This window comes from Gracilinanus agilis, chromosome 5 (genome assembly GCF_016433145.1).
Source record: "Gracilinanus agilis isolate LMUSP501 chromosome 5, AgileGrace, whole genome shotgun sequence".
NCBI lineage: Eukaryota > Metazoa > Chordata > Mammalia > Didelphimorphia > Didelphidae > Gracilinanus > Gracilinanus agilis.
In genome coordinates this window covers 6,486,974-6,514,175 of record NC_058134.1, presented here as the reverse complement: position 1 = coordinate 6,514,175, position 27,202 = coordinate 6,486,974, and the positions used below count along the sequence as shown (strand labels likewise).

The window sequence follows — 27,202 nt, the reverse complement described above, 5'->3', positions numbered from 1 at the left end:
AGGAAAGAAGGAAGGAAGGAAGGAAGGAAGGAAGGAAGGAAGGAAGGACTGGTCAACATATTGTACCTGGAACAAAAACAACAAAAAAGACAAAATGGACAAATTTTGAATCCTCAATTATTCACCAAAAATGGTAATCCAGAATCCAAGTAGAAAATGATAAAATTAGAAATTAAAACAAAAACAAAAAATGGAACAAATAAATAACACTATAAGCTGTTTTATCACAAAAATAAAATAAACAGTAGGTTAACTAGATTTTTAAAAAAGAAAACCAAATTATTACTATAAAAAATGAATAGGGTGAATGCACCACCAATGAAGATGAAATTAAAGCAATTATTAGGAATAATTTTGCCCAATTATAGAACAATAAAACTCATTACATAAGCAAGATGGATGAATATTTGCAAAAACATAAATTGCTCAGATTAATATAAGAGGAAATACAATGCTTAATTCTATCAAATATTTAAGGTCCAATTAATGCAAATACTATATATGGTATCTGAAAAGATAATAGATAAAGAAGGCTTATCAAATTCCTCTTATGACATTGAATATAAATTTTATTAATAAACCGTGGAGAGCAAAAACAAATAAATAAAAACATAGAATAGTTTCCCTGATGAATAAACCTAAAATTTAAACAAAATGCTAGCAAGGACATTACTCCAATATATGATAAAGATCATATGCTACAAACAGGTAAGGTAGGATTTATTCCAGGGATTCAGGCTAGTTAAATATCAGGAAAATATCAGCATAATTGATATCAATAAAAGAAAATAAGCATATGATTATATCTCTCCACATATATTGCTACAGATAGTATTTGTAGTACAATATTGCATAACAGTGGTGATAATGGTTATACTTGCTTTACCCCTGATCTTATTGGGAAGCCTTCAAGTTTATATATTTACAAATTATATTTGTTCTTAGTTTTGTATAAATTCTATTTGTCATTTTAAGAGAAGCTCCATTTATCCCTATACTTTCTAATGCTTTAAATAGTAATGAGTGTATTTTGTCAAAAGCTTTTTTCTGTCATATGATTTTTTTTTTGTTAAAGAATATAAAGTTTTCAAAAGAAACAATCAAAGCCATCAATAGTCACATGAAAAAATGCTCTAAATCACTACTGATTAGAGAAATGCAAATGAAAACAACCCTGAGGTGCCACCTTTTTTACCCAACAGATTGGCTTAATATAACAGAAAGAAGAAAAAGACAAATATTAGAAGGAAAAGTTCAAACACTAATACACTGTTGTTGGAATTATGTACTAAACAATAGATTCTAGAGAACAATGTGATGATACAGTTCCCAAAGGGTAACGTAACTGCATATCCTTTGACCCCCAAATACCATTACTAGTTTGGTATACCAAAGAGATCAAAGAAAATTAAAAAGGACTTATTTGTATAAAATATTTATAGCAAGGTTGTTTTTGTTTTTTTTTTTTTGGTGTTGGGCCAAATATTAAAAATGGAGTGGATGCACATCAATTGAAGAATGGCTCAACAAGTTGTGACGAAGTTGTGACATTATTTTGATTGGAATACTATTATGCTATAAAAGAGGATAAGCAGGATGATTTCATTAAAAAAAAAACTGGGAAGAATTTTATGAAAAAGGCGAAGTGAACAGAGCCAGAAGAGCAGTGTGCACAGTAACAACAATATTTTAATGATGAAAACTATAGAAAAATTAGCTATTCTGATCAAGACAATAATCTGAAATAATTCAAAAGGAACCATGTTGAAAAATGCTATTTATCCCTAGAGAAAGAACTTAAGAACTCAATAAGTATTAAAACACGCTTTTTGAAAAATTTACTTATTTTTTGTCTTTTTTTTTTTTTTTTTTTTTGTGGAAACCTTCAAGAAAATCTATCCTTTTAGATGATTTTCAGCAACAAAGAGACTTTGTTTCTGTGGTAGAAATCTCAGAAACCCTGAAGAGAACTGAATGTACCTTTTCAAAATTCATGAGAGTTGTCAAGAATGAGATTTACAATATTCAAAAATGAAACAAATCCAGTAAGGAATACAAGGGACAGTTGTCTAAAGGGATTAGTAAAAATACATAGACAACTCATCAATCACATCACAAATTTAAAAGGCAGATGTAAAAGATGGAGAGAAGAGCAGGGAACAGAGGATAAACCCCAAAGTGTTATGGAATCCCAAAAGAATAGTTTTCTGAGTGTTAAATATCACAATGAACTGATTCTAAGGAAGACTAACAAAAAAGTTTCATTTGATTTTTTTCTTCAATAATTGTGAGGAAAAACCAGGAGAGAACTGTTTTTTTTTTGGGGGGGGGAGGGATAGATGGGATATGGATAAGAGATGACAGGAACAGAAAAGATGTTCATCTCTCATTATACTTTTTTTGTCAAGGTGAATTTTCTTTTTATAGAAAGGACAAAAAAATCTAATGGAAGTTGATAAATAATGATTAATAAATGAGGTAATTAATTAATGGATTGATCTGCCATCAGGTATTTAATATTGCCAGACCCAGAGGAATTCTAGGCTTCAGGATTAAGGAACCAGCAGATTTGATTGCTGATCTTGGTGATCTTTGAAAAACAGTGAAGAGTAGAAAAGGTACAGAAGTTTTCAAGAAATACAAATGCTGTCCTAATTTTTAAGTGAAAAAGAAAAGAATGGAGTCTTCAAACCTACAGCCAATGAATTTGGCACAGATCCTAGGCAGTTTTTGTATATATTATTAAATGAATGATGAGGGAAATTATAGAAATGGAAACTGATCACAAGAATCCAGCAGGATTTCATCAATAACATAGTTTCATCATGACACATTAACCCTCTTTCCTTTCCAAATGTGTGTGTGTGTGTGTGTGTGTGTGTGTGTGCCTAATCTAGAAAAGCATTTGATAATGTCTCTTAAAATTTTTCTGAAGAATATCAAGCAATATAGGATATGTGACATAAATCACTTGGGAAATGTTTGAGTTGTCAGATCCAGACTTTAGTCATTCATGATTTGTTGCCATTTTGGAAAGAGTTCTCCAGTCGAAGGTGGATACAAGGATTAGCCAGGGACATGGATTTATCCTTGTACTGTGGAATATTTTTTTATTGTCATGAAAAAGACACAGTTGCCATTCTTATCGACTTTGCAGATGAGATAAACATGGAAAAAGGTTCAATAAAACAATGGTAGTCAGAGACAGGATCCCCCAAATCCTTGGCAGATTTGGCATTAGTTCAAATTGAAGATCAAGCAATATTATAATAGGGATCAATGGATAATCTTACACTTGGGTTCAAAAATTAGTTTCATGAACATAAATTGTGAGAGGCATTTCTAATGCTGATTCCTCTGAAAACAAAGATTCCGAGTCCTTATTGGCTACAATTTAAACATGAAGAATCAATATATGAAACATTAATTAATCCCTTACTTGGTGAAACGCCGTACTAAATATGAGAGATAGAGAGGCAGAGTGGTAGAGGGAAGAGAGAATCCCTGCTCTGAAGAAGTTCCTATTCACATTGGGATTGATAACAACTGTAGGAGGTATCAGCTATAGGCCACGTGAGAAGGTGCAGGGGTCGTTGGGGTGCAGTAGTGAGACTAATATCAGTATATCTCCTTTACCATCGCTATATCCTTTTCTAACTGTGAATCGCCTGAAAGGGACAAGGACTTTGGGGGTGAGCCTTTGCTTTTCCCATTCTGCTGGAGCTGTGGATGTAACCTGCAGATGCACTTGCTGGGCCACATCTCGAGGAGGGTTGATGTCCTGGGAGACGTCTATAGGGGCTGTGTTGCATGTACAGCCTGTGATCCAGGGTGCTACTATTCCCAGGATAGTAGGCTACCCTGCCCGTATCAGTCTTGGTGAGCACGAGGGCGGCAGAGCTCCTCTCCACAAGGATCGCTCTTCATGACGATGGAGACTGGCTCAGGCTAGGAGGCAGCCAAGAGAGGCTGCTATTCCCAGGCTCCTGGGTGCCATTAGGGCTAATCTCCACCAGGTTCTAATAAAAGATGTTGGGAGGTTTCAGTCAGTGTTGTGACAGGATTTGAACTCATGTCTTCCTGATTACCATTTGATTTCCACTTCCCTTGTTCAGTACTCTAGATTGTAACGTCCCGAGTCCCTTCTGGCTCTAACATTCTATAATTATACACTTCCCTCTTCTGTGATGCATTACAACCCAGCTCATGAGCTGGCATTAGGACCATTAAATGTATTCCTTTGTGTGGCATATTTGCAGATGGTGACCTTCTGTGTGATAATCTTGGTGCATTTCCCTCGGATTCCGTGTTATTTTGAGGTTTGCTCCTTCACAACTTTTGGTTCCTGAGATTTATGCTCCTATGCAGTCTGGGCCGATCCTTCATTAGCACCTTGATTTACCATGGGTGCAGATGGTTATTGGAAATAAAAAGTCAGCCATTTCCTCTGATTAAATCTCTCATGGGCGTGCATCTCTTCCCTCGCTATTTCCTCACCATTGCCGATGATTCATTCGAAAGCAGAACAGTGATTATCATAGGATTGTTAAGGCTGAAGTGGAAAGGAAAGTAGGATATTAGGAGAAGTCATAGTAGCTTATTAATATAGATTATGTGCTACAATGAAATGATTTTAGCAAGGTATTACCAAGATGATAGATTTATGTATGATGAGGAAAGAAAGAAAATTATTCGAGTGAGTCGACAGAGCGTAACCAAGAGAATCTCAGAATATTTTTGTGTGTGTCCTGCTTGGCCCCGAGACTCACACCCTCAGAAAGGGGTCCTCGTCCTCGTCACTTGGGGGTGAGCGTGCACAGGAAAACTGCTCCTGCCAGCCCAGCCCTGTGGCATTTATTCCTAGACCTACTTTTAATCGAGCTCACTTTCACATTTGTGAAATACCTGCTTTGTGCCAGGCACAGTACTCAGTGCTGAGATACAAAGATAAGGACAAAAAAATTCCTACCTTCGCAGAGCTGACATGCTACCTGGGGTAAATAGCATGTGTCCGAGTGAAAGAGCCCTGGGCATGGAGTCAGAAAGGGCCAAGTTCAAATCTCACCTCAAGCTCTTGTGTAAAGAATAGCCATAGCTAATAATCGCACGGGCCTCCCGGAATTGTTATGAGACCCAAGTGAGAAAATATATGTAAAGTGCTCTTCAAAAAGTAGAGGTTGGGTATAAATGCATATTATCGTGCTTATTTTATAAAGAAAGAAATGGAGTCTTTGAAAACTTGAGTGATTAACCTGTGATCGCATCGGATCTCCTATGGGATTTGCTCTCAGGTCGCTAATGGTTCTGAGCCTCCAAGGTTCACATGTTCTTAGAAGGGCTGGCTTGCTTCCTGGATTGAGCGACTAACATCATCCCCTCATGAATAGCTTGGGGGGGGGGCACTGATTTTTTTTTTTTACTTTTGATGAAAGTTGGTGGTTCCATTTTGAAAGAAAAAAAAAGTAGTTTGTAAATGCAGTTTTAAAATGTATCCGTCTCGACTTCATTTGTATGATTTGACGAGGCAGGGTCTCTCGTGCTCTCCGTATCCTGATGTTCTTTAGCAAAGACGTTCGAGTGCACCATCTGTTTGCTGGATGCTGGGTTTGCTAGCGCCCATCTTCCCAGACTGAAGAGTACAGGTCGATGATTAATCAAGTGGCAACGGAAATCGCATTGTCGGTGTGAGTAAAGACTATCTTGTTATCAACCAAGAACTGTGTAGGAAAAAGGGTTAAAAGAACGTCACTGGAAAGATATATCCAGCTAAAGAAGTGGGTTGGCTTTCTGGTTAGAGTGTGAGATATGGCGGGCAGCCCCCTCACGCTCCATTCCTATCCGTTTGATGTCACAGAGAGCCAGGGGAAAGCTGCAGTCCATGTAGTGGATTATCTGCAAAGAATTTGCAGGAGGAGGATGTGTCCAGAAGTCCTAGGGAAAACGGGTGGATTATGCTGTGCTGGGGAGGTCACAAGTCATCCAAGGTAGGGAATGTTGCACAAGAGATGTGCATCGGGGTCAGCCCATTTGAGCCTTTTCGCCCAGAGCAGAAGGCCTTCCAGGTCCCATTGCACTCCGAGGGCTCTTCCACTGGAGAAGGTGGACTCTGGCAAGATGGCGAACATTTTAAAACAATGATAGATCTTTGCATTGTGAACACCTCAGAATTGTCCAATAAAACAAGATCTCATGAGATTGTAAAATCATTTTCTTTTCATATGTTCTAGTTCTAATCATTAACTCAAGAAAAATACCTGCCCTGTGTTTCTGTAATTGAAAAATCGCCTAGTTAAGAACTTTACATCATCATCCTTTTGGCAGTTGTTATTAATTTCATTAAATTAGCTGATATTTGAAGTGTTTTCCTAGACGTTGAATATGTGTTTGGCACAATGAGGCCCAGGACCTGGGAGAACTGGGCATCCCTTCCTTCTGATCCTCCAAGTCTCCTTTACTGCCCCATCTCTTCCTTTATGCCTACTTCACAAAAGCTTCCTGAGCTGTTAGAATCCCAGCATCACTACCAATCGGCCTTGGTTTTAGATAGGAATATCTGCTAATGTTCATATCAAGAATAGTTGTTCACACACACACACACACACACACACACACACACACACACTCACTCACTCAGGGGAAAAAATCTGTTACACATTTCATTACCAGAAACTAGAGTCCAAGGAAAATTAAGCTGGAATTTGTAGAGCACCAGAGAGCGGGAACTCTCAGCTCCTAGTTTCTGAAAGCTCTTCCATACTTTTCCTCAGTTTATCTATTTCAGTTTTAGGAGCCACTGTGACATGGCAGCTGCCCCCTTGCCAAGATGCTAACAAAGTCCTCCTCTGGTAGGGCAGAAAAGGGGGGAGCCTGAAGTTCTAGTCTCTCTACCCCATCTTATCAAGCAATCCCTTTTAAGAATTTACCTGGAACTTCTCAGTCCTCACTTATCAGTGGTATTTTCCAAGTTCTAAACTGCTTTACATTGTTTTTTTTTTTTTTAAATCCACCGAATTTTTTTTTTCTTGCCAGAAAATACAAACGAACTCATTCTTTCATGTCAATTGATGTCACCCAATGGCTTTCCATGATTCTGGAGTAATTAAATATTTTTAGTTAGTTAAAATACTTCATCTTTCATTAAATACCTTGAAAGATTGATTCAGTAGAGCTATCTGGGCCTTGTTCACACCCAGGTCCTACATTAAAATAATTTATTCAGTTGAGAAGTCTCGGGTCTTTAAAATGATTGAGGTGTAGATATAGATCACTTCTTCTCCATAGACACATTATGGGCATTAAAACTTAGGGTTCTTGAGGGAAGGAGCTGTTCGTGCTTTTCCATTGTATCTCTTGAATTTAGAATAATGCCCAGCATGTAGCTACTTTAATAGATATTTGAGTGATCCTTTCCCAGCCTTCAGTTATAGATGGAAGAACACAAAGCCAAGGCAAATTTTTTTCTCTTAATTGTCTCGCATCCCCCAGTCAAAATGATTATTTAGATACTTCATGTAAAATGTTAATAGCCACGATCTGAAAACCCTCTTAACCCTTTCCCAGCAGACAGTGGTTTTGTTCCTGTGGTGGTGGTGTTTTCCTCCCTAAGTTGGCCCCAAAGTTATCTCTGGAAAATAATAATACAGCTATAGCCTAGTTTGTACCAATAGTGAATCCCATGAAGTTCTTGCATTATTCGAATTTGCATTGCCTATTTCCATTGGACTGGAACCAGTTACCCTATTTCACATAATTATAACTTAGTGAGAATTAATCTACATGCTACCACTTTGCAGAATTCATTATTTGCACTAATCAGGGCAGAGCCACAATAATGTTTTCTTTGGGACAAGTTAAATTTGAAGTACTCTAAAGATATCCCAATTGGCTAGCACTTCTTATCTATCCGTGTGATTGATATGTCCGTGGTTACCTTGGGGTAGCCAATAGTCAAGTAAAGTCCCTGCCATCTCCGAAATGTGATAACGTAAAAGAGCCTATAGTTAGCCAACGTCAAGCACACGGGTCTAAAGACTCAACAAGATGGGGCAACCGACCTGTGGAGCTCGGCCTTCTTCATTTGTCCATTTTTTAAACACCTCTCATAATAATATCCACCCCTCCTCCCCGTATTGGGCTGCATTGGAGGCCCAATAAAAGTGCTCTCTTGGAAATTATCAGATAATCGAGGAAAGACAAACCGAGGTACACGTTAAGGAGGATCTAAAAGTAACACGTTAGTTCCTTCTTAGATGGTCTGCTTCAAGAAAGAAGATGATGGTTCCCGGAACCATTCGCTATTCAGTGCAATTCAGAAATAAAGTATAAATTCTATAAGGGAGCCTTTTTCTGCCAAGGACAGGCTTTCAGGACTCGGATGACAAGGGCTTTACTTCATGGACTGCCTCAAAGGAAATACACATCAGTTGTTTACCTGGTGAGGCAAAAGTGATGGAGAATGTCTCTGGGGCTCTAATGGAGAAGAGTAATGCAGCGAGTCAAGGAATGGCGAATTTACTGAGGCTAACAGAACTTTAAGTCACCTATAGCATATTTCTTGAAAACCGAGTTCTCAAAGGAGAATTCATCTCTCCAGGTTATGAGCTAACTTAGGAGAAGATGCCACAGAATATTAAGGAGGTATGTGGGCATGTGGCTAAAACTACATCAACGTATACATGGATAGTTTGATGTGTGAAACAGAACACGGTAATGAATATAGAACTGGCCTCACAGGCAAGGCAGACTTGAATTCAAGCACTGCTTCTGGTACATATTAGCTGTGTGATCTTGGTCCCATAATTTCTTTTTACATTGACTACTCTCTAAGACTTTATATTGAGACTGTCTTTACACACATATATGTGTGCATGTATATTGGTGTCTATTTCTCTGTATGTGTATGAACATATGGAGGGAGGGAGGAAGGGAGAGACAAACAGACAGAGAGATAGACAGAGAGACAGAGAATTTTTTGCTAGACTTGAATTTATTACTTTGTTATCTCTCAGAGTAGAAACTCCCTTCGCTAATCCAGATCCACAACTCCTCAGTAACTTCCAGTTTTAGAGAGTTACGTAGAGGCCTGACAGTTTAGGAGACTTACCCACACTTACACAGACAGTCAACATTTAAGGCAGGACTTGGACTCAACCATGATATTTCTAAATGTTTAAAAACAAAAGACTCCAAAGAGTACCTTCTTAGCTAACGGAGCCGGAGCACCTGTCCTAGCAGAGTATCGTCATGTGTTTGAAAGTACATTCGAATCCTTGAATCTTTTTTCACATCTCTTAGTGATCATTTTCATATTGCTAGAGGCAGCTTGACATAGAGGATTCAGAGCCGGACTCAGATCCAAGAAGGTCTCATTTCAAGTTCACGCTCTGATGTATATTGGTGGTGTGACTCTGGGAAAATCACCCAAACTCTTGGTGTCCGGGGCATTTCCCCAAGATTTTAGATTCCAGAGAAGGCACCTACGAGAACTGATGGAGGGAGTTTCCTTTTTCAGGAATTCCTAATTCAGATGGAATGCCAGATCGAGGCCATATTCTCCACTCTTTCATTTCAGACACAAAGAAGATTTGTCTAAAATTGTCATAAACAGCAATTAAAGACCATTGGCATGCTACAATTACCCATCGATACCTTTTCTCAGGCCTTTCTCCATCAAATTGTGTGTGTGTGTGTGTGTGTGTGTGTGTGTGTGTGTGTGTGTGCATGTGTGTGTGATCTTTTAAACCTAAGATTTAAAGAAGAAAAAGAAAAACCAATAACAACCATCACCTCATCCCTTATACCTTCCATCTTCCTACTTCCCACTTCACCCCCTCCACCTGTGCTCTACAAATATCATGACAACTTCACACCTTTCAAGTACAATGGGATGCAATACAACTTGCTTTCATTCTCTAAAAATTAATTAAGCCTAGCAGTACCTCTTCCTTTCCTTCACACAGCCACAGACCGCTTCTGATCTGATAAAGAGATTTACAACTTTGAATTTGAGAAGTTCTGTTTTTCTGGAAATTTATCTTAAAGAAGAAGGAGAGGTTAGATTCCATTTGCCACAGTTCTCAGCAGCTCCAGAAGGTGGTTTCATGAGAATAAACACACACACACACACACACACACACACACACACACACACACACACACACGGAAATTGATCAGAAAATGTTGATATTTAAATCAAAATAAAGGACAACATCATCTCCCAGACAAATCGGCTCATCAGCGAGTATCTGGGTTGTGTTCTTGTCACTGATTTGTATCATAAGGGGCAGAGATTATTCCCTGAAATCTCATCATCTTCCTTTGCTTTTCTCTGTTGGGGTCTTGATAAATTACACATAACATGTTGAGCAAAACGTACCTCTTCTAACAGACAGATCCAGATGAGATCACTTTTTGTATTCAGGTGGAAGCAGACTTACTCCAAGAGCAGGAAGATGATTTTAATGAATCAAAGCAGACAGACATTCACCTCTTATTTTTCTCCTCAGTTCTATCTAGGAACTGGCTTTCCATATGGTCACAAGCACATTCACACATGGGTACAAATATATCCACAGACGTAGTGGAGGGAAGAGAGATGATCTTGGAGGCAGGAAGACCTGGGTTTAAGTCTTTAGTATTTTGAGCCTGCATAAGTCACAGCTTCTGAGGGGCCAAGGAAACTCTGTTGTCAACAATCAAACAGAAATTTGGAGAATTCTGACCTTTGGCAGTAGAAGGAGTTTCCACATTGGAATTCCTTCCAATGGTGAAATCAGAAGTTTGGATACTCAGAAGAAATGGTGTTTACATGAAAGATGAATAAGGTGGCTACTGAGTGAGCCTCTTAATGTTACAAGCCAGCCATTTCTCTGTCCCCTTCAATTGAATCTTCCCTTATGGCAAAGAAAAAAAGATGTATAATTGAATAAACTGAGAGATTAGCACATGATCTGGCAATATATTCAATACTCCCTACCAGGGGTCCCCCACATCCCTGCAGAAATGGGTAGGGTAACTTTAACTGCTTGCCTACCTGGTCTCCAGGTTTTCCCTAACAGCCAAGGTAAGAACTTAATTTTGGGAGAGAGAGAAGCTTCTCCTTCACAAAATTCTCCAGCTGCTTCTTCTCACTTGAATCTTTTTTCCCATCAAGCTGGGGGGACAGGCATGGGTATCATTTTCTAAGCTTTACAGATAGGGAAACCAAGTTTTAGAAAGACTTGACGTAGTGAGCATTTCCTAAGTTTCTGATTCCATTATATATGCAGCCTGAGCTGGGGCTGCCTGGTTCAGGAAGTTTCCTGGTACAAAATGCTTTCTTTGTGCACAAAGGAGTGCTTGTTCTGACTTGGTATTGACAGAGGCAAGTCGATGGATTTCTTTTGGCTCTGTAACCAATAGTCTTCATGTAACCATTTGGAAGAAAGTCTCAGGCTAATGATAACATAAAGCATCCTTGGCTAAAGGACTTTTGTGTTGACAGTTCACCTTTCTCATTGCCATCTGATCAAGGAGAGAGTAGCAGTGGCATAACTGATTTTTCTTAAGTAAATAAAGATCCAGAAAGATAACTTGTTCAGGGTCACTCATCTAGTCATGTTAGGGCTTGGCCAAGCCCTGGTTTTCTGCTTTCAGTGTAATACCCTTTCCATACCAGCAGGATACCTCAATCAGCAGGATGGGGTCAAATCAGATAAATAACCTGTGAGTTATAGCAGGGAAAAGAAAATCAAGGAGAGTAGCCAGCGTATAACTTTGGCCAGGGAAATCAGTATTCCTGTTGAGAAGTTTGCTCTGAAAACCAAAATTGGCAATAGGAAAGAAGAAGGAAGGAAAGAAAGAAACCAAAAAAAAAAGAAATGAAGAGAGAGAGAGGATGGGAAGCAAAAAAAGAAACAGAGATCGGAAGGAAAGAAGGAAGTGATGCATTTTGGAGAAAATTATTCTAATCCATGGGATAGAAACACAACTAGGTTTTCCCAGCCTCAGCCACCTATCAATGGTCTTTCTCCAATTTCTGTTCAGAAATCTTTTAACCTCTTCATTAGGATATAGATTTCCTGCAATGAGAGATTGTTTCATTCTTCGTACTTATATCTGAAGTGGATACACAGGAGGTGCTTAATGATTGCTTCTTGACTTGTAGATCCCCAAATGATTCTTCGAGGTAATATTTCAAATGTAAGTCCCATTTGGGATCTTGAGCCATTCCTGGGAACTGAATAGATGTTGCACCATGATTCAGATTGACTTCTTTAAAGCACAAGACTTGGAGTCATAAAGACTGTCTCATACTTACTAGCTGAAAGACACAGGGCAAGGTTCTGAACATCCCTGTGCCTCAGTTTCTTCATCTATAAAATAAGGGAATTCTTACGTATAGTATCTACTTTCTAGGTTTGTGAACCTAAATGAGTGAAGGAAAATATAAAGCTCTCTAGATATGCTGACTATTATTATTACTTTAATAGTGCATTAGTAGCACCCAGAAAATAATGTATTATTTGATGTTACTAGGAAGCTGGGGACCTTGCCACCGAGGCCTAGGATAGGAATAAGGAAGTAATACCAATTGCCGTATCTCTGATACCCCTTTATTTTTCTCTGTGAAAGGCCAGCAGGCAACCTCTAACAAATTTTACCCATCAACACTACTTGTTGGGTTCTCCATTCCCTGTTGGCCCTCGGAAAGCCCCAGTTTCTTACTCTTTGTGTCTCCTTTCTTCTCTGCCACCCCAGCTCTACCCCTGTGACTTCCCCAAACCCATGGCTATTAAATGTCACTCCATCTCCTCATCAGTTCTGTCTCTCACTTTTTTAATGGTCAGAATCTCTTATTGTAGTGAAAAATGAAAGAAACCATCACGAGGACAAAAGAAACATCACTGACTCCCTTTTACTGTAGAAATATCTGCATGTAGATTCAATTTGAAAAGAAAATCTTTGAAAATTGGGAGGAATGGATTAAAGCATTTAACTTAACTGGGCAAAATTTGTTTTCCCCATGTTGCGAAAACTACACGCAACTTTCTCGATGCCTGTAAAAGCCATTCAGGTAAAAAATAATTTGTTTGAAGCATCCATCTCTTTTAAAAAACAAAGATGGAATGATATGATGCACTCTGAGGTTTCGATGGCCCATTTGTGTGTCTCCTTGGGATTTGGTCTGAACATCTTATGTTCTTAGCAGGAAGATACATGGATTTTTGTATGGCATTTTGCTATTTATTAGTTTCTACTTGGAGTTTGTACTCTTTGGTATGAATACAAAATGGCTTCACTAAAACTATTGCCATGATACAAAATCAACATGAAGTAATCACATTAGCATAATCCTCTCTCTGAGACAAGAGTGAATTGTCATCAAGTCACCAAAGGTAGAATTTCAGAATTAAAAAAGACATCAGTGGTGACCAAGGCTTGCAGGTCTCTGAAAAGAAATCCCCACTACAGTACAGCAGACAAGAGTCCTTCTAATGGTTGTTTAGAAGCCTGTAATTAGTTCATTAACATTTTGTCCTGGATGGGAAGTCTATTACCCTTTAGGATTATCTCTCATTTTTAAAGGGATTTTCTTTCCAAGGAGCCTAAAGTTGCATCTTTGCAACTTCCTCCCATCTATCCTCATAGATCCTTCTGATTACTCTCCCATTGCAGAGAATCACAGGTTTGGGGCTAAAAAGCAACCTCAGAGATCACCTAGTCCAACTGCCTCCATTTTTAAAAGAGGAAATCAAGTCTCAGAGCCTGTCTCCTTTCCCCAGTAGGATGAAAGTTCCTTGAGGTTAATGACTACATAGTTTTGGTTTTATTTATTCAAGGTCTGGTACATAGCAGCCTCTGAATTACTGTTCTGTCAATTTTCAGTCACGTCTGACTCTTTGTGACCCCATTTGGAGGTTTCTTAGTAAAAATACTGCAATAGTTTGTCATTTCTTTTCCCATTTCATTTTATAGATGAAGAAATTGAGGTCAACATTATTAAGTAACAGCTAGTAAGTGTCTCAGGCTAGATTTGAACCCTAGAATTTGAGTCTTCTGAACTCCAGCCCTAGCATTCTGTGCACTGCAGTGCCACCTAGCTGTGAGTAGGTTCTTAGCAAGTGATGTTGAATTGAATTAAAATCTCCTTGAGGGCAGGGGCTCTAATTTTCTTTACATCTGCCTTAATATAGTTCCTCTTATTAAAAAAAAAAAGGAAGAAAGAAATAGCTTAATCAATTCTTGTTGGTTACAATTAAATGATCACTATTTGAAAAGGTGAGAAAATAAGAGCTTGTTTTGCCACTTGTTTTCTAAGTAACTGAGGAGATCACATTCTTTATGGGTAATAGACTCTTCCTCTGGAGATCAGCTGGGTATGGAAAGGCAGTGGGTTCTCCTTTAGGTCACTGCTAATGTTGGCAAAAGGCAAAATAGGGAGGAAGAATCTGGAGAGAAGGAGGAGTGTCCCCTGGGCTGGCATCGCCATCATCTTAAACCCATGAAGCATCCTTGGAATTCTCCAGCCCCCTGAAAGTCCAAGTCTGTTGCCAAAAGGAAGACTTTGGTATGCCTGCAAAGGGGTCCTCCTGCTGAGCAGTTTTGTTTCCAAACGAACCTATAGACAACCAGATTAATGAGCATTGTGGTCATTATTGCAAAGTCCTAGCAGAAAACCAGCTTCTCCTGACCTGAATGTGCTCTCCAGTCGTGATCTTGATCTTTTACTCTGAAACCTCAACATAAAGATCCAGCTTGGGGTTTCTAATATGATTTTCTCTTCGTCCTGTGCCTAGAAGGTGCAAATTCTTTATAAAAGTTTTTTTTATCCTCTCTTTTCTCTTCCTTCCTTTCTTTTTCAACCCTTTTGTTTTTTAGGGTCTTGTGTCACCCCTTAAAATACTTCCCACCAGTCCTGAGCCTACAAATCATTGTTTGAATTACTTCTCATAGGTGGAAAGTAAAAATCAGTCATCCATCAGCTCGTTTCTTTTTTAATACATGACACAGAACTGAATAGGACTGGTTTCAAGTCAACCACCTTGAATATTATGTTCTTGCATTTATCGAGGAAGCTCAGATGTCTGGGAATTTGTGATTCTGCCTATTAAATATGTAAACCAGCCAGTCTGTAAAAGAAGGTTATTTCATGAAGGAATGACTCTTGCAAAAGGATTATTGCCTTTGACGCATTGCTCAGTTATACCCAATCACAGCCAAACATTCCTCCTGAGGGCTCACAGAAAAGTCAAAGGGAAAAGTTCAAGAATAAGGAAAGATCAAATTTAATTTCCAAGTGATGCTACTGACTTAAAACTTTGCCAGCAGTGTTTTAATTTAAACGAAGCTCAAATTGGGCAATTGAGGCAATTTGACATCTCTCATGACCACAATTGGTCAACTCGCTTTGCCACCTCATGCCTTCAGTACTGCTTAAATTTCAGGCTTTTCTCTTCCAAATGTTTCTTGCTTTCCTCCACCTTGTTTTCTGTTTGACTTGAGAACATCCTTTAGCAAGAAAAAAAAAAACAAAGTCAAATACTTGGATGTGTCAAAGAAAAAGGCTGGCCCAGATCTATGGCTTAACAATCAGGTTATATATTTAGCATTGAAGAACCTGAGGTACAGAGTACCCATTAACCTCTATGTAGCCAAAGAATGATTTCTCCTTAAAAAATGGGAGGAAAAAGAAAGCGGGATAATTTTCTCCTTCTGTACTGCTGTGTGACAGAAACAGAAATGACAGTTAGGAAGAAAATGCTGTGTACATGGAAATTGTGCCCTCCACCCTCAGCTTAACACCTGGGAACCCAGTGCTTTGAATATTAAAGAGGAATTAAAAGGTTTACAATTAGAGCAATCGAAATACTTTCTAAAAAAGAAAAAGAAACAAAAAAGCTGAGCACTCAGTCCTCTCATTTATCCCAGGGTCCCAGGGCTTGTGGGCATGAGATCAGTCCTTAGCCCAGTAGCCACGGGGCCTTCCAAAGCAAAAGGCGCATTACATCTTGCTCTTAAAAATTCATGGCAGCCTCAAACTTTAGGCTCAAATTTTTAGGCCAAGATTATTTATCTCTTTGCCCTGTCAAAAGTGATTAGGAATGCACCGACTCATTTTCAAATGGGCACCATAAAATGAGACGGTATGTATGTTCAAACGTGCTTTTTTGCATTCCTACAATCCAAAGATCGTTTTAGTATAAAAAAATAAAATTTAACAGCCTTTAATTTGTCATGTGGACTCACATTCTATGTGGGCTTTATCACCTCCATATATTTCTCTAAGTGAAACATAAAAATGGCTGTAATAACTGAGAATTTAAAGGAGCTTTGGTCCACGGACCATGATGTAAACCAAAATGGCGAGTGGGGTCTGGGGTAGAATCCTGAGGAGCTGAAGAGAGCGAATGGATTCATTTGGGAAGAGGTAACAAACATCTGTTAGTCTAATAGAAAGAACCTTTATTTTGATTAGATCATATGGGATTTTGACAGCCAAAAATGATGAATTTGGAGACAAATGTTTTTGGATGTCAAGGACTTGCCTTCATATCTGGGCCGACAGTGTTAGGAAGCATCATTGAGCAAAGCGAAGCCGTGTTCTTGTACTCACTAGAAATAAAGAGAAAGAACTGAGCAAAACTTGGAGTGTCCATTGTTGATGACCAACAGCTCACAGTAGGAGTGGTGAAAAGACAGTCCTTTTCAGTGAAGAATGTTGGGCGTCAGTGTTGAAGTGGCACTTCCTAGAACGCAGGACACTAGCCATCCGTCCTCATGTTTAACTGGACCTTCATCCTCCAGAAATTTCAATTTCAACTCAGTTTTGTGGGTGATACTTGCCCCGGGAATAGATTTCAAATTTTAAAATGGAATTCTGTAACCAAAGAAGGTGGCTCTCGCGCGATTTCACTGCCCCTAATTCTGCCGAGATCAGAATTCTGTAAAAATAAAAGTAAGATATCTTTGTAATCTCAGCAAGGCCATTTACTTTCTCAGAGGCCTAGAGAACACAAGCTACTTCTAAAACAAAAATTTAATCTCAAAATAAATATTTCCTGGGAAATTGGGTGCTCCACTTAATATTGTCCTTCAGATGAATAATGCTCTATTTTTGTTTTAGTCACCAGCGTAGTAACTAAGAAATGGGCCAGTGAGCATTGAACATACAACCTTCCACAATTCTAGTGGGGTCTTGAAACTTGTTTGCACAGCTGGTTTAAGTTGGCAGGTATTTCCGAACTTAAAATCTGTGCAGCGTTTTCCACATCCCATCACCACATGCACAGTATTCGTCCCACTGGCATTTGCCGTGCCTGAAACAGGGTGCAATTTGTTAATTATGCCCCCTGTGGTCGCTGCCTTTAGTCGACTTGTCAGTTGATATACTCTGGTACATGACAAAGATGCCAGTTTATATTCAGGTTCAAGATACAGATGTCAGGCTGTAGAAGCCAGAGATCACCAAGTGGCACCACTGGTGCCGAGGAAACGAAGACTATTCCTTTTCCAATTGTGCCTTTGTTGGTGTGTGTGTGTGCGTGTGTGTGTGTGTGTGTGTGTGTGTGTGCGTGCGCACATGTAAATGTGAACATTATTTGAACTGAGTTGAGGATTTCTGATTTGAGTAACGAATGATTATAAATGGTTTAGCTTTGTCAAAAATGACTTTTATCACACTATGATTTTTTTAACCACATGACTAGGTCTTTTTAAAATCCTGTCTTCTTCCATGAAATTACATTTCATTCCCAGGAGTTGAGCTATTTGCATTGTTTTTTAAAGACAAGCAGTCAAACTTCTTCTAAAGATATGTGATTCCATCTGAGCTGCTTCTCTTCCATCCACCTACACAGATCCCAACCCCTACCAAGGGGGGAACTAGAAAAAGACCATTTTCCAATATGGCAATCAAAGAGGATGAATGAGAATCCACAATAGATATGTTTATGTTTCCATTTTTGTTTATTTTGTATCTCAAATGGAATTCCATCTGACAAATAGATGAGCTTTTCCTTGCAGGCAGAGCACTGGACTCTCACTGTGAAGGTCACATTTCCCTGGCCCTCTGGTAGCAATGGGAAAAGGGAAGCTGCCTTCCTGTTTTCCTTGTACTCTTTAATGGCTTAGAAGCTAATAACTTTGGGATGGACATTTTCCCCCCTCAATGACGTCTATCCCTGACGAATTCCCAGCCTTCAGCCCCTCACAGCCCCCCATCCTAATTTTAAGGAAATCCCCCCATCAGCTTTTTTCTTTGTTATCTAGTGGAGTTGGGGAGAGGAAGGCCCATCATTCCAAAGACAGAAAAGTCAGGGGTGCAGTGGAGCCTGTCAAACGAAACGCATTGTTGTTATCCCTTTAGGGGCCATCATGCAACTTGACACCAACATTTAAGCTGGGGAAATGATGGGCTCATCCATTTCCCACTGGACGTCAAAAGTGCCCAAGCCGCCCCCATTCCTCTCGGCAGAAGACAGGCTGGGCCCATTTCTTTTCTTACCCGTCTCTTCCTGATGCTCCATAAGCTCTTCTCTCTTTCCTGTTTCAGAATGAAGAACAAGTTTTGGTATTTTGAGTTTGGCACTTCGGAGACGTTCTCGGCGACCTGCAAGAGGCTGCATGAATCCGTGGAGATTGAAGTAAGGAAAATGAGTTCTCCTCAAGGGAGTCAGAAGCCAGCTCGAGCTTGGCTGCTAACACATCTCCTGTGCAGGGAGGGCCCCGGATGAACTAGACTCCGAGCCGTGCATAGAACGCCAAGCCAAGTCTCAAATGTTATTTTTGTCAAACGGTCTTGATGGGGGATGTCCTAAATGTTGGTATTATTAGTGAAGACTTGTGACTGTGTGAAAGGGTGAGAGGTGGAGCGTAGCTTCTGGAAATCAGTGGCTTAGCGTCTGTGCCCAAAGTGGATAGAAAGATGTAAGTTAAATGAAAGACGCTGGAGGGAGGAGAGAAAAATCCTGCAAGATACCAAAAAGAAAAAAAAAAAACCTTATTATTTCCAGGTCTCAATATTTTATAACCTTTAAAACCCAATTCACTAAAATTGTACTTACTTTCCTGAATAAAGGTTACAAAATACAGTTTTTGCCAATTCGTTCCTGTTCATTAAGTGGCTTTCCTCGGTGACCAAGGTTGCCATGTTTCCATTACCCATGTAGGAAGTGGAAATGCCAAGAAATAGAGCAAAGTTAGCGAGGGAAAAAAGAGACTTTCAAAAGTCAGGGAGCAAACAGGGAGACAAAAGCGTGGTGGAGAGGCCAGACAAAGGAGGCCTGAGGGCCTGAGGTGTGGGGGGGGGGCGACGCGAAGGGGGAACCCCACAAGACAGAGCTTGCTGGGGCACGTAACAAGTCAGAGCGCAGTCCCTGGTCTCTCACTCACGTTTAGTATGGTCCTCCTTCAAAATGAAGTGGCGAGCCCATCCTTCCTTGTCCATCCCTGACCATTTCCCGGTGAGTAACCAAGCTGCGGGGATGGGTGGAAAGGGATGGAAATAGCATCTGGCCAGGTAGCATTTAGTGTTCTTTGGCCCGGCTTTGGCCGGTCTGGATCCGGGGAGTAACTCCCAGCTTGGAATCTCCCTCCTCCGGCCTCGGCGGGCAGTCCTCCTGCAGCTTGTGTTCTTAGGGAGCTCCTCCTGGCCCGGAGAGTGTCCGGGATGTGCCCCGCCTGAAGACAACACCCGAACCCAGGCCATTCCACCATGATGTGAGATTGTCTCTCAATCAGGACGTTCCGCAGAGTACGTGGGAGTTCGGGCGATGTGAGGCCAACCATGTGGTGGCCTTGTGAGCCCAGAGGCTCTTGTACCCCCTAAAGAGTTACCTTACTTGCACTGTGGATACTTGCGCTGGGACGCTTTGGCCAGAGGTGGTGGGAGTCCCTGGAGGAGCAGCGAGGGGCTGCCACGGAGCCTCGGCCACAGAGCAGGGGCCAAACTCGGGCCGCCTGCCAGCATCCACCCTTCCCACCAGCATGAAGCCGGGAGCTCTGGCCTGGCCCAGGCCCAAGAAGCCACGTGGCCTCTTTGTCCCGAAGCCTGAGCTTTCCCATCCGTGGAAGGAACGGGGATAAAGATCATTTCAGGAGGGCTCCCTGGCCCAGAGGAGGACCCAGACGATGAGGATGGCCAAGTGCTCTCTGCCTGCCACGTGGTGCTGCTACGAATAGCATCGCTAACACTGAGAGTGACCCACAAACTTCCAGCATCGCTTGCCACGGCGGCAACATAAAGAATGAATTCCGTCTGCCTTTCTCATCCTCGCTAGCTGACATGTCTAGGACGCTTCTACCACACAGGAGGCGCTAATAAATATCTGAGGATGGATGGATTACTGGGAAAAGGCTCGACGTGAGCATCTCATCAGATCTTTTCCTCTGCCCTGATGGCTGATGCTCCTGCTTCCATTTGACAGATGAGAATACTGAGGCTGAGAGATCGAGTTCCCTTTTCTCAGGATGATGAAGCCAGATGGGGCAATGGAGGCACAACAACGTAATGCTGACTTTTAAAGAGTCAGATAGGATGTGCCGCGGTCTCAGGGGAAAGTGTTAGAAGGAGGAGGTTAAACCCCGAGAAGCTGCTGTTGCCCATTGCTTGCACAAGGAACGATGAGCAAACCTGATAAATCTGTGCAGGGTCTGCATCTTGATGCTGGACTTCCCACCATGGAAGGAGCCAATTCCTTATGGACACCTTAGAAAAGACCCAACAACAAATCCATAGCCTCAGGAGGATACTTTTACGATGATTCACAGAATATAAAACCTTGTGATTTTTTTTTAAATAAAAAAACAAAAACTGGCATGCAACTGGATGGCTCAGTGGATGGAGAGCCAGTCCTAGAGACAGGAGGTCCAAGGTTCAAATCTGGCCTCAGAGACTGCCTAGCTCTTACTATTCTTCTGCCTTGGAACCAATACACAGTATTAATTCTAAGATGGAAGGTGAGGTTTTAAGATAGATCAATGATAGATAGATAGATAGATAGATAGATAGATAGATAGATAGATAGATAGATTATAGGTAGATAATGATAGATAGATAAGATAGGTCAATAGATAGATAGATAATGATAGATGATATGTAGATGATAGATAGATAATAGATATATATGTAGATAGATAGATAGATAGATAGATAGATAATAAAAACTAGAATCTTGACAGAAAATGTAAGATTTTTTTCAGTAAAAAATATCCTTTGTCACTGGAGTGGATCTCTGACTTTACTGGCATGCTCCCTCTTCCCACTAATTTGGCTCTTACCTCCTCCATTATTTTCCCAAATATAGAATGGCAGATGATAAAATCAAATTTAGGGTCCGAAATGGGAGAGACCTTAGCGACTGGCCAGGCCAAATTGTAACTGCAGAGCCTTCTCTTCATTCAGCGTTTGATTGTAGGCCCCTCCGCCCCAGTGAAAGGGAAACTCCATCCTCCTGAGGAACAGCTCCTTCTCTTTTGGGATTCTTGACCTTGTTTGGATGGTTTGACCAGCTCTCTTGAGATCTTGGATTTGGGTATTATTCCTTAAAATGATAAATCCTGTTGGAGATAGGATAGGAATTTTTTTTTCTTCCCAGCAATTCATTCACCTTTATAAATTCTTGGCATATTCTTCTAGAATATGGTGCCATCAGAATAGCCCTGGATTGACTGCCTCCTTTCCCTTCATGGGCTCTGTCTCTGATTTCCCCATGGGGTTATTTGTTCTAGAGCCAATTGAAAGCCACAGATAGCAGTTGGAGCATTTCTCCCCCTCTTCCAATTCTTCATTCTGCAAGACATGATGAGAAAAGAATGGCCTTCACTCCACCCACTCCAAAACTGCAGGCATAAGGTGATTGATTTTAAGCTGGAAGGAACATTAGGGGTCACCAAGTCCACTGCCTCATTTTATAAATGAGGAAGGAGTGGTATGCTTCATGCCTTGCCCAGTCATACAGCTCGTTAGTGGCTGAGTTGGCATTTGAACCCAGGATTTCCTGACTCCAAGTCCAGAGCTGTCTCTCAGGTCCCTTCTAGAGAGCTGCTCTAATCCTTTCTCCAAATTTCTGAACCCAGTTCAACATTTCAGCAGTTGCTTTGCTGCCCTCAAGATGACTCCATAAGTAAATCAGACTTAACAATATACATTTGCATGATGTTGTGTTGATTTAGGTCTCTTCTTGCCATCTGACCTAAAATGAGGCCATGCATATCTGAACAGTGGGGAGCAGAGGTACAGCTTTACCCTGCATTCATCTTTCATTATGGTGTGGCTGAAAAAAATGGCATAGTCAGAGCCTTAGAGGACCTGAGTTCAAATGGCTCTCCTACTTGCTCCTGAATGACCTTGGAAAGACCACTCTTCTTGACGTGTCTCCTTATCTCATCTCTTCAAGATCAAACTCAATAAGCCTTCAATGTAACTGTGAACTTCAGATCGGAGTCCTTGAGAAGCAGAGAACCTCCCATGAGAGCAATCCCTGAAGGAGGAGACATTTGTGGAGGACACTCACTGATGCTCATCTGTGGCTCTAATTTTCCACACTGGGGAAGCCCAGTAGGAAAAAGGGCTTTTACACATGAATTTCTTTTTTTCTTTTTTAATTTTTCCTTTTTTTATTTAGAATATTTTCCATGGTTACATGATTCATGATTGCTCCCCTTTCCTCCCCTCCCAAAAACCAGCAAGTAGTTCCATTGAGTTATCCATGTACCATTGTTCGAAACCTATGTCCATGTTATTCATATTTGCAGTAGAGCAACCTTTTAACACCAAAACCCCAAACATATTGAACCCCATTGAACCACGTGATCAATCATCTGTTTTTCTTCTGCGTTTCTGCTCCCACAGTTCTTTCTCTGGATGTGGAGAGCCTCTTTCTCATAAGTTCCTCGGGATTGACCTGGGTCTTTGCATTGCTGCTAGTAGCAAAGTCAGTTACATTCAATTGTGCTACAATCTCTGTGTACAACATTCTCTGGTTCTGCTCCTTGTAATATAGAAAATGACATCACTTCCTGGAGGTCTTTCCAGTTCACATGGAATTCCTCCAGTTCATCGCTCCTTTCAGCACAATAGTATTCCATCCCCATCAGATACCACATTTTGTTCAGTCAATCGAAGGACACCCCCTCATTTTCCAGTTTTTTGCCACCACAAAAAATGCAGGTTTGAATATTTTTGTACAAGTCTTTTTCTTATTATCTCTCTGATCTACTGATCCATACTACTGATCCAGCAGTAGTATGATTGGATCAAAGGGCAGGAAGTCTTTTAAAGCGCTTTGGGCATAGTTCCAAATTGCCCTGCAAAATGGTTGGACCAATTCACAACTCCACCAGCAGTGTATTAGTGTCCCAATTTTGTCACATTTCCCCTCCCCACTCCAATATTTATCACTTTCCTTTGTTGCCATATTGATCAATCTGCCAAGTATGTGGTGGTACCTCAGAGATGTTTTAATTTGCATTTCTCTAATCAGGATGGATTTAGAACACTTTTTCATGTGATTATTGATATTTTTTATTTCTTCAACTTAGAATTACCTAGTCATATCCCTTCACCATATGCCAATTGGGTAATGATTTCTTTCTTTTTTTTTTTTAATAAATTTTACTTAGTTCCTTATATATTTGGGAAATTAAACCTTTGTCAGAGAGTTTTTTATTAAAATGTTCTCCCAGTTTGTTGCTTTCCTTCTAACTTTGGTTACATTGGTTTTATTTGTACAAAAACTTTAATTTGATATAGTCAAAGTCATTCGTTTTACATTTTGTAATGTTCTCTATCTCTTGCTTGGTCTTAAATTCTTTCCTTTCCCACAGATCTGACAGATATAATATTCTATATTCATCTGATTTATTTATGATTTCATTCTTTATATTTAAGTCATTTACCCATTTTGAATTTATCTTGGTATAGGGTTTAAGATGTTGATCTAAACTTAATTTTCCCCATACTGTTTTCCAGTTCTCCCAGCAGTTTTTGTCAAATAGTCAGTTCTTGACCCAAAAGCTGGCATCTTTGAGTTTATCAAACACTAGCTTGCTGAGGTTATTTAGTTTATTCTATTGATCCACCCTTCTGTCTCTTAGCCAGTACCGTATTGTTTTGATGACCACTGCTTTATAGTACAGTTTAAGATCTGGTACTGCTAGGCCACCTTCCTTCACAATTTTTTTTTTGTTTTTTTTTCCCTTGATATTCTTGATCTCTTGTTCTTCCAGATGAATGTAGTTATAATTTCTTCTAAGTATATAAAAAAGTTTCTTGGTAGTTTGATAGGTATGGCACTAAATAAGTAAATCAATTTGAGTAGGATAGTCATATTTATCATGTTATCTCATTCTACCCATGAGCAATTAATGGTTATTCCAGTTTTTTAGATCTAGTTTTAATTGTGTGGAAAGTGTTTTGTAGTTGTCTTCATATAATTCCTGTGTTTGTCTTGGCAAATAGATTCCTAACTATTTTATATTGTCTGGAGTGATTTTAAATGGAGTTTCTCCTTCTAACTCCTGCTGTTGAATTTTGTTGAAACTGTATAGAAATGTTGATCATTTATGTGGGCTTATCTTGTACCCTGCAGCTTTGCTAAAGTTATTCACTATTTCCACTAACCTTTTAGGTGATTCTCTAGGATTACTGAAGTAGATCATCATATCATCTGCAAAGAGTGATAATTTAGTCTCTTCATTGCCTACTTTAATCCTTTCAATTTCTTTTTCTTCTCTAATTGCTACCACTAGAATTTCTAGTACAATGTTAAATAATAGAGGTGATAATGCGCATCCTTGCCTCACTCCTGATCTTACTGGGAAGGCTTCTAATTTATTCCCATTGTAGATGATACTTGCTGATGGTTTAGATATATACTGTTTATTATTTTGTGGAAAGGCCCTTCTATTGCTATGCTTTCTAGTGTTTTTAATAGGAATGGATGTTGTATATTGTTAATGGCTTTTTCTGCATCTATTGAGATAATCATGTGATCTGTGTTGGTTTGGTTGTTGATATGGTCAATTATGTGGATGTTCTTCCTAATATAAAACCATCCTTGCATTCCTGGTATCCCACCTAGTCATTGTGTATAATCTTTATGATAACTTGCTGGAGTCTTTTTGCTAGTATTCTGTTTAAGATTTTTGCATCTATGTTCATTAGGGAGATTGAGCTGTAGTGTTCTTTCTCTGTTTATGGTCTTCCTGGCTTTAGAATCAGTACCATATTTGTGTCATAAAAGTAATTTGGTAAGACTCCTTCTTTGCTCATTTTGTCAAATAATTTGTATGGTGTTGCAATTGGTTGTTCTTTAAATGTTTGCTAAAATTCACTTGTGAATCCATTTGGCCCTGGGGATCAAATCCCTTTTTTCTCAAGAGGTCCTTCCTTGCCCTTCTCCCCTAACCTGTACATCCCCTTTCTAGTGCCTTCCCCTCCAATGTTACTTTTCATCTATTCTGTACAGATCATGATTTCAGCTCTTTATTAATGTACTTTACCCTTTTAGAATGCAAACTTCCTGAGGGAAGAGATGATGTTGTTTGTTTCCTTTTTCTCCTTTCTTTGTATTTCTAGACTATAGTACAGGGTCTGGGGCAGAGTAAGCCTGTGATGAATGCTTCTGGAGACAGCTAGGGACTCTGCAATGGATAGAGTGATAAGCACGGAGTCAGGAAGACTCATCTTTGTGAGTTCAAATCTGGCTTCAGACACTTGCTAAAGGAGTGATCCCAGGCAAGTCACTTAACCCTGTTTGCCTCAGTTTAATCATCTCTAAAATGAGCTGGAAATGGAAATGGTAGACTACTCTAGTATTCTTGCCGAGAAAGCCCCAAATGAGGTCATGAAGAGCTGGCCACAATTAAAAATCCATTTCCTAAAATGCTTCTTCATCAACTGTATATCAATAATTGTGATTATAATATGTTGTGTTTGTGTAATAGCTACATTTCCGTATTATTGTTTTACAAATACTTGACAGAAGTTGTTTTTTTTTTTGATTAAAAGAAGGACTTTTTTTTCCATTTCAATATGGTTTTTTTTTATTTTTTATTTTTTTTATTTTTTTACATTTATTAATATTCATTTTTAACATGGTTACATGATTCATTCTCCTCCTTTCCCCTTCAACCCTTCCCCCCGGGCCCCCCCTACCCATGCGCATTTCTACTAGTTTTGTCATGTGTCCTTGATCGAGACCAATTTCCAAATTGTTGGTAGTTGCATTGGTGTGGTAGTTTCGAGTCCACATCCCCAATCAAGTCCACCCCAACCCATGCGTTCAAGCAGTTGTTTTTCCTATATGTTTCCTCTCCTGCAGTCCCTCCTCTGAATGTGGGCAGCATCTTTACCATAAATCCCTCAGAATTGTCCTGGGTCATTGCATTGCTGCTGGTTCAGAGGTCCATTACATTCGATTTTACCACAGAATATCAGTCTCTGTGTATAGAGTTCTTCTGGCTCTGCTCCTTTCGCTCTGCATCAGTTCCCGGAGGTTGACAGAAGTTGTTTTACTGGAGCCTTGCAATGACCCTATAATGCAAGCGCCACAAGTCTTATTAAGCCATTTCACAGATGAGAAAAGTGAGGCTTTTGAAGATGTCATGATCCACCCATACTCATCTGGCTAGGTTTGGATGTCTCTTTTGAGCCCATATCTCCTGTACATATGCCTGAGCCTCTGCCCCATGCAGCTTACCATATTGAGATTACTGATGGATTGCCTTTGAGCAGAGAAGTAAACAAGGCATTTGCAGCACCCCCCCCATTCCCTTTGTAGGAAAAGTCTATTCTTGACCACTAGTTATCTTGTGGCAAAGTGACACAGGGACTTCTGTTGTCTGCACATCCTTCTGTCTTCTTCCTTCTGACTTTGACTTTGTCAGCAGAATGAGAAAACAAGATTGGCAACCCGAGGCTCGGCCAGTGGTGTTCTACTCGGTCATTCAAGATGTGGCCAGTTAAAGAATAAATCTCCCGTCTTTCTGGATATTTACATAATACGTAGGATTTATTAACTGTCTCTGGGTATCAGCTTCTCGGCTTTTATTTTTCGTGCCTCTTCACCTGCCTTTAAAAAAACATAAATCTAAGAGAGGATGAAAATATTATCTGGCATAATATGGAAACATTTATCTTTATTGGCCTTTGCTTTAGCATGGAGTTTCTTCACTCAAGTGGTGGCAGCAATGTCTGGCCTCCATCAAAAAAATGAGATGG

The 27,202-nt window shown here is 39.9% G+C and overlaps 1 protein-coding gene across 1 annotated transcript in view; it reads left to right on the top strand.

The window, feature by feature from the left end:
- Positions 1-27,202, top strand: part of DGKB (diacylglycerol kinase beta) — a 490,262-nt gene that overhangs the window by 424,548 nt on the left and 38,512 nt on the right. Inside the window, exon 20 of the mRNA XM_044678847.1 lies at positions 18,533-18,623. Coding sequence (XP_044534782.1) covers positions 18,533-18,623 — 91 coding nt within the window. The remainder of the gene's footprint in view (positions 1-18,532; positions 18,624-27,202) is intronic.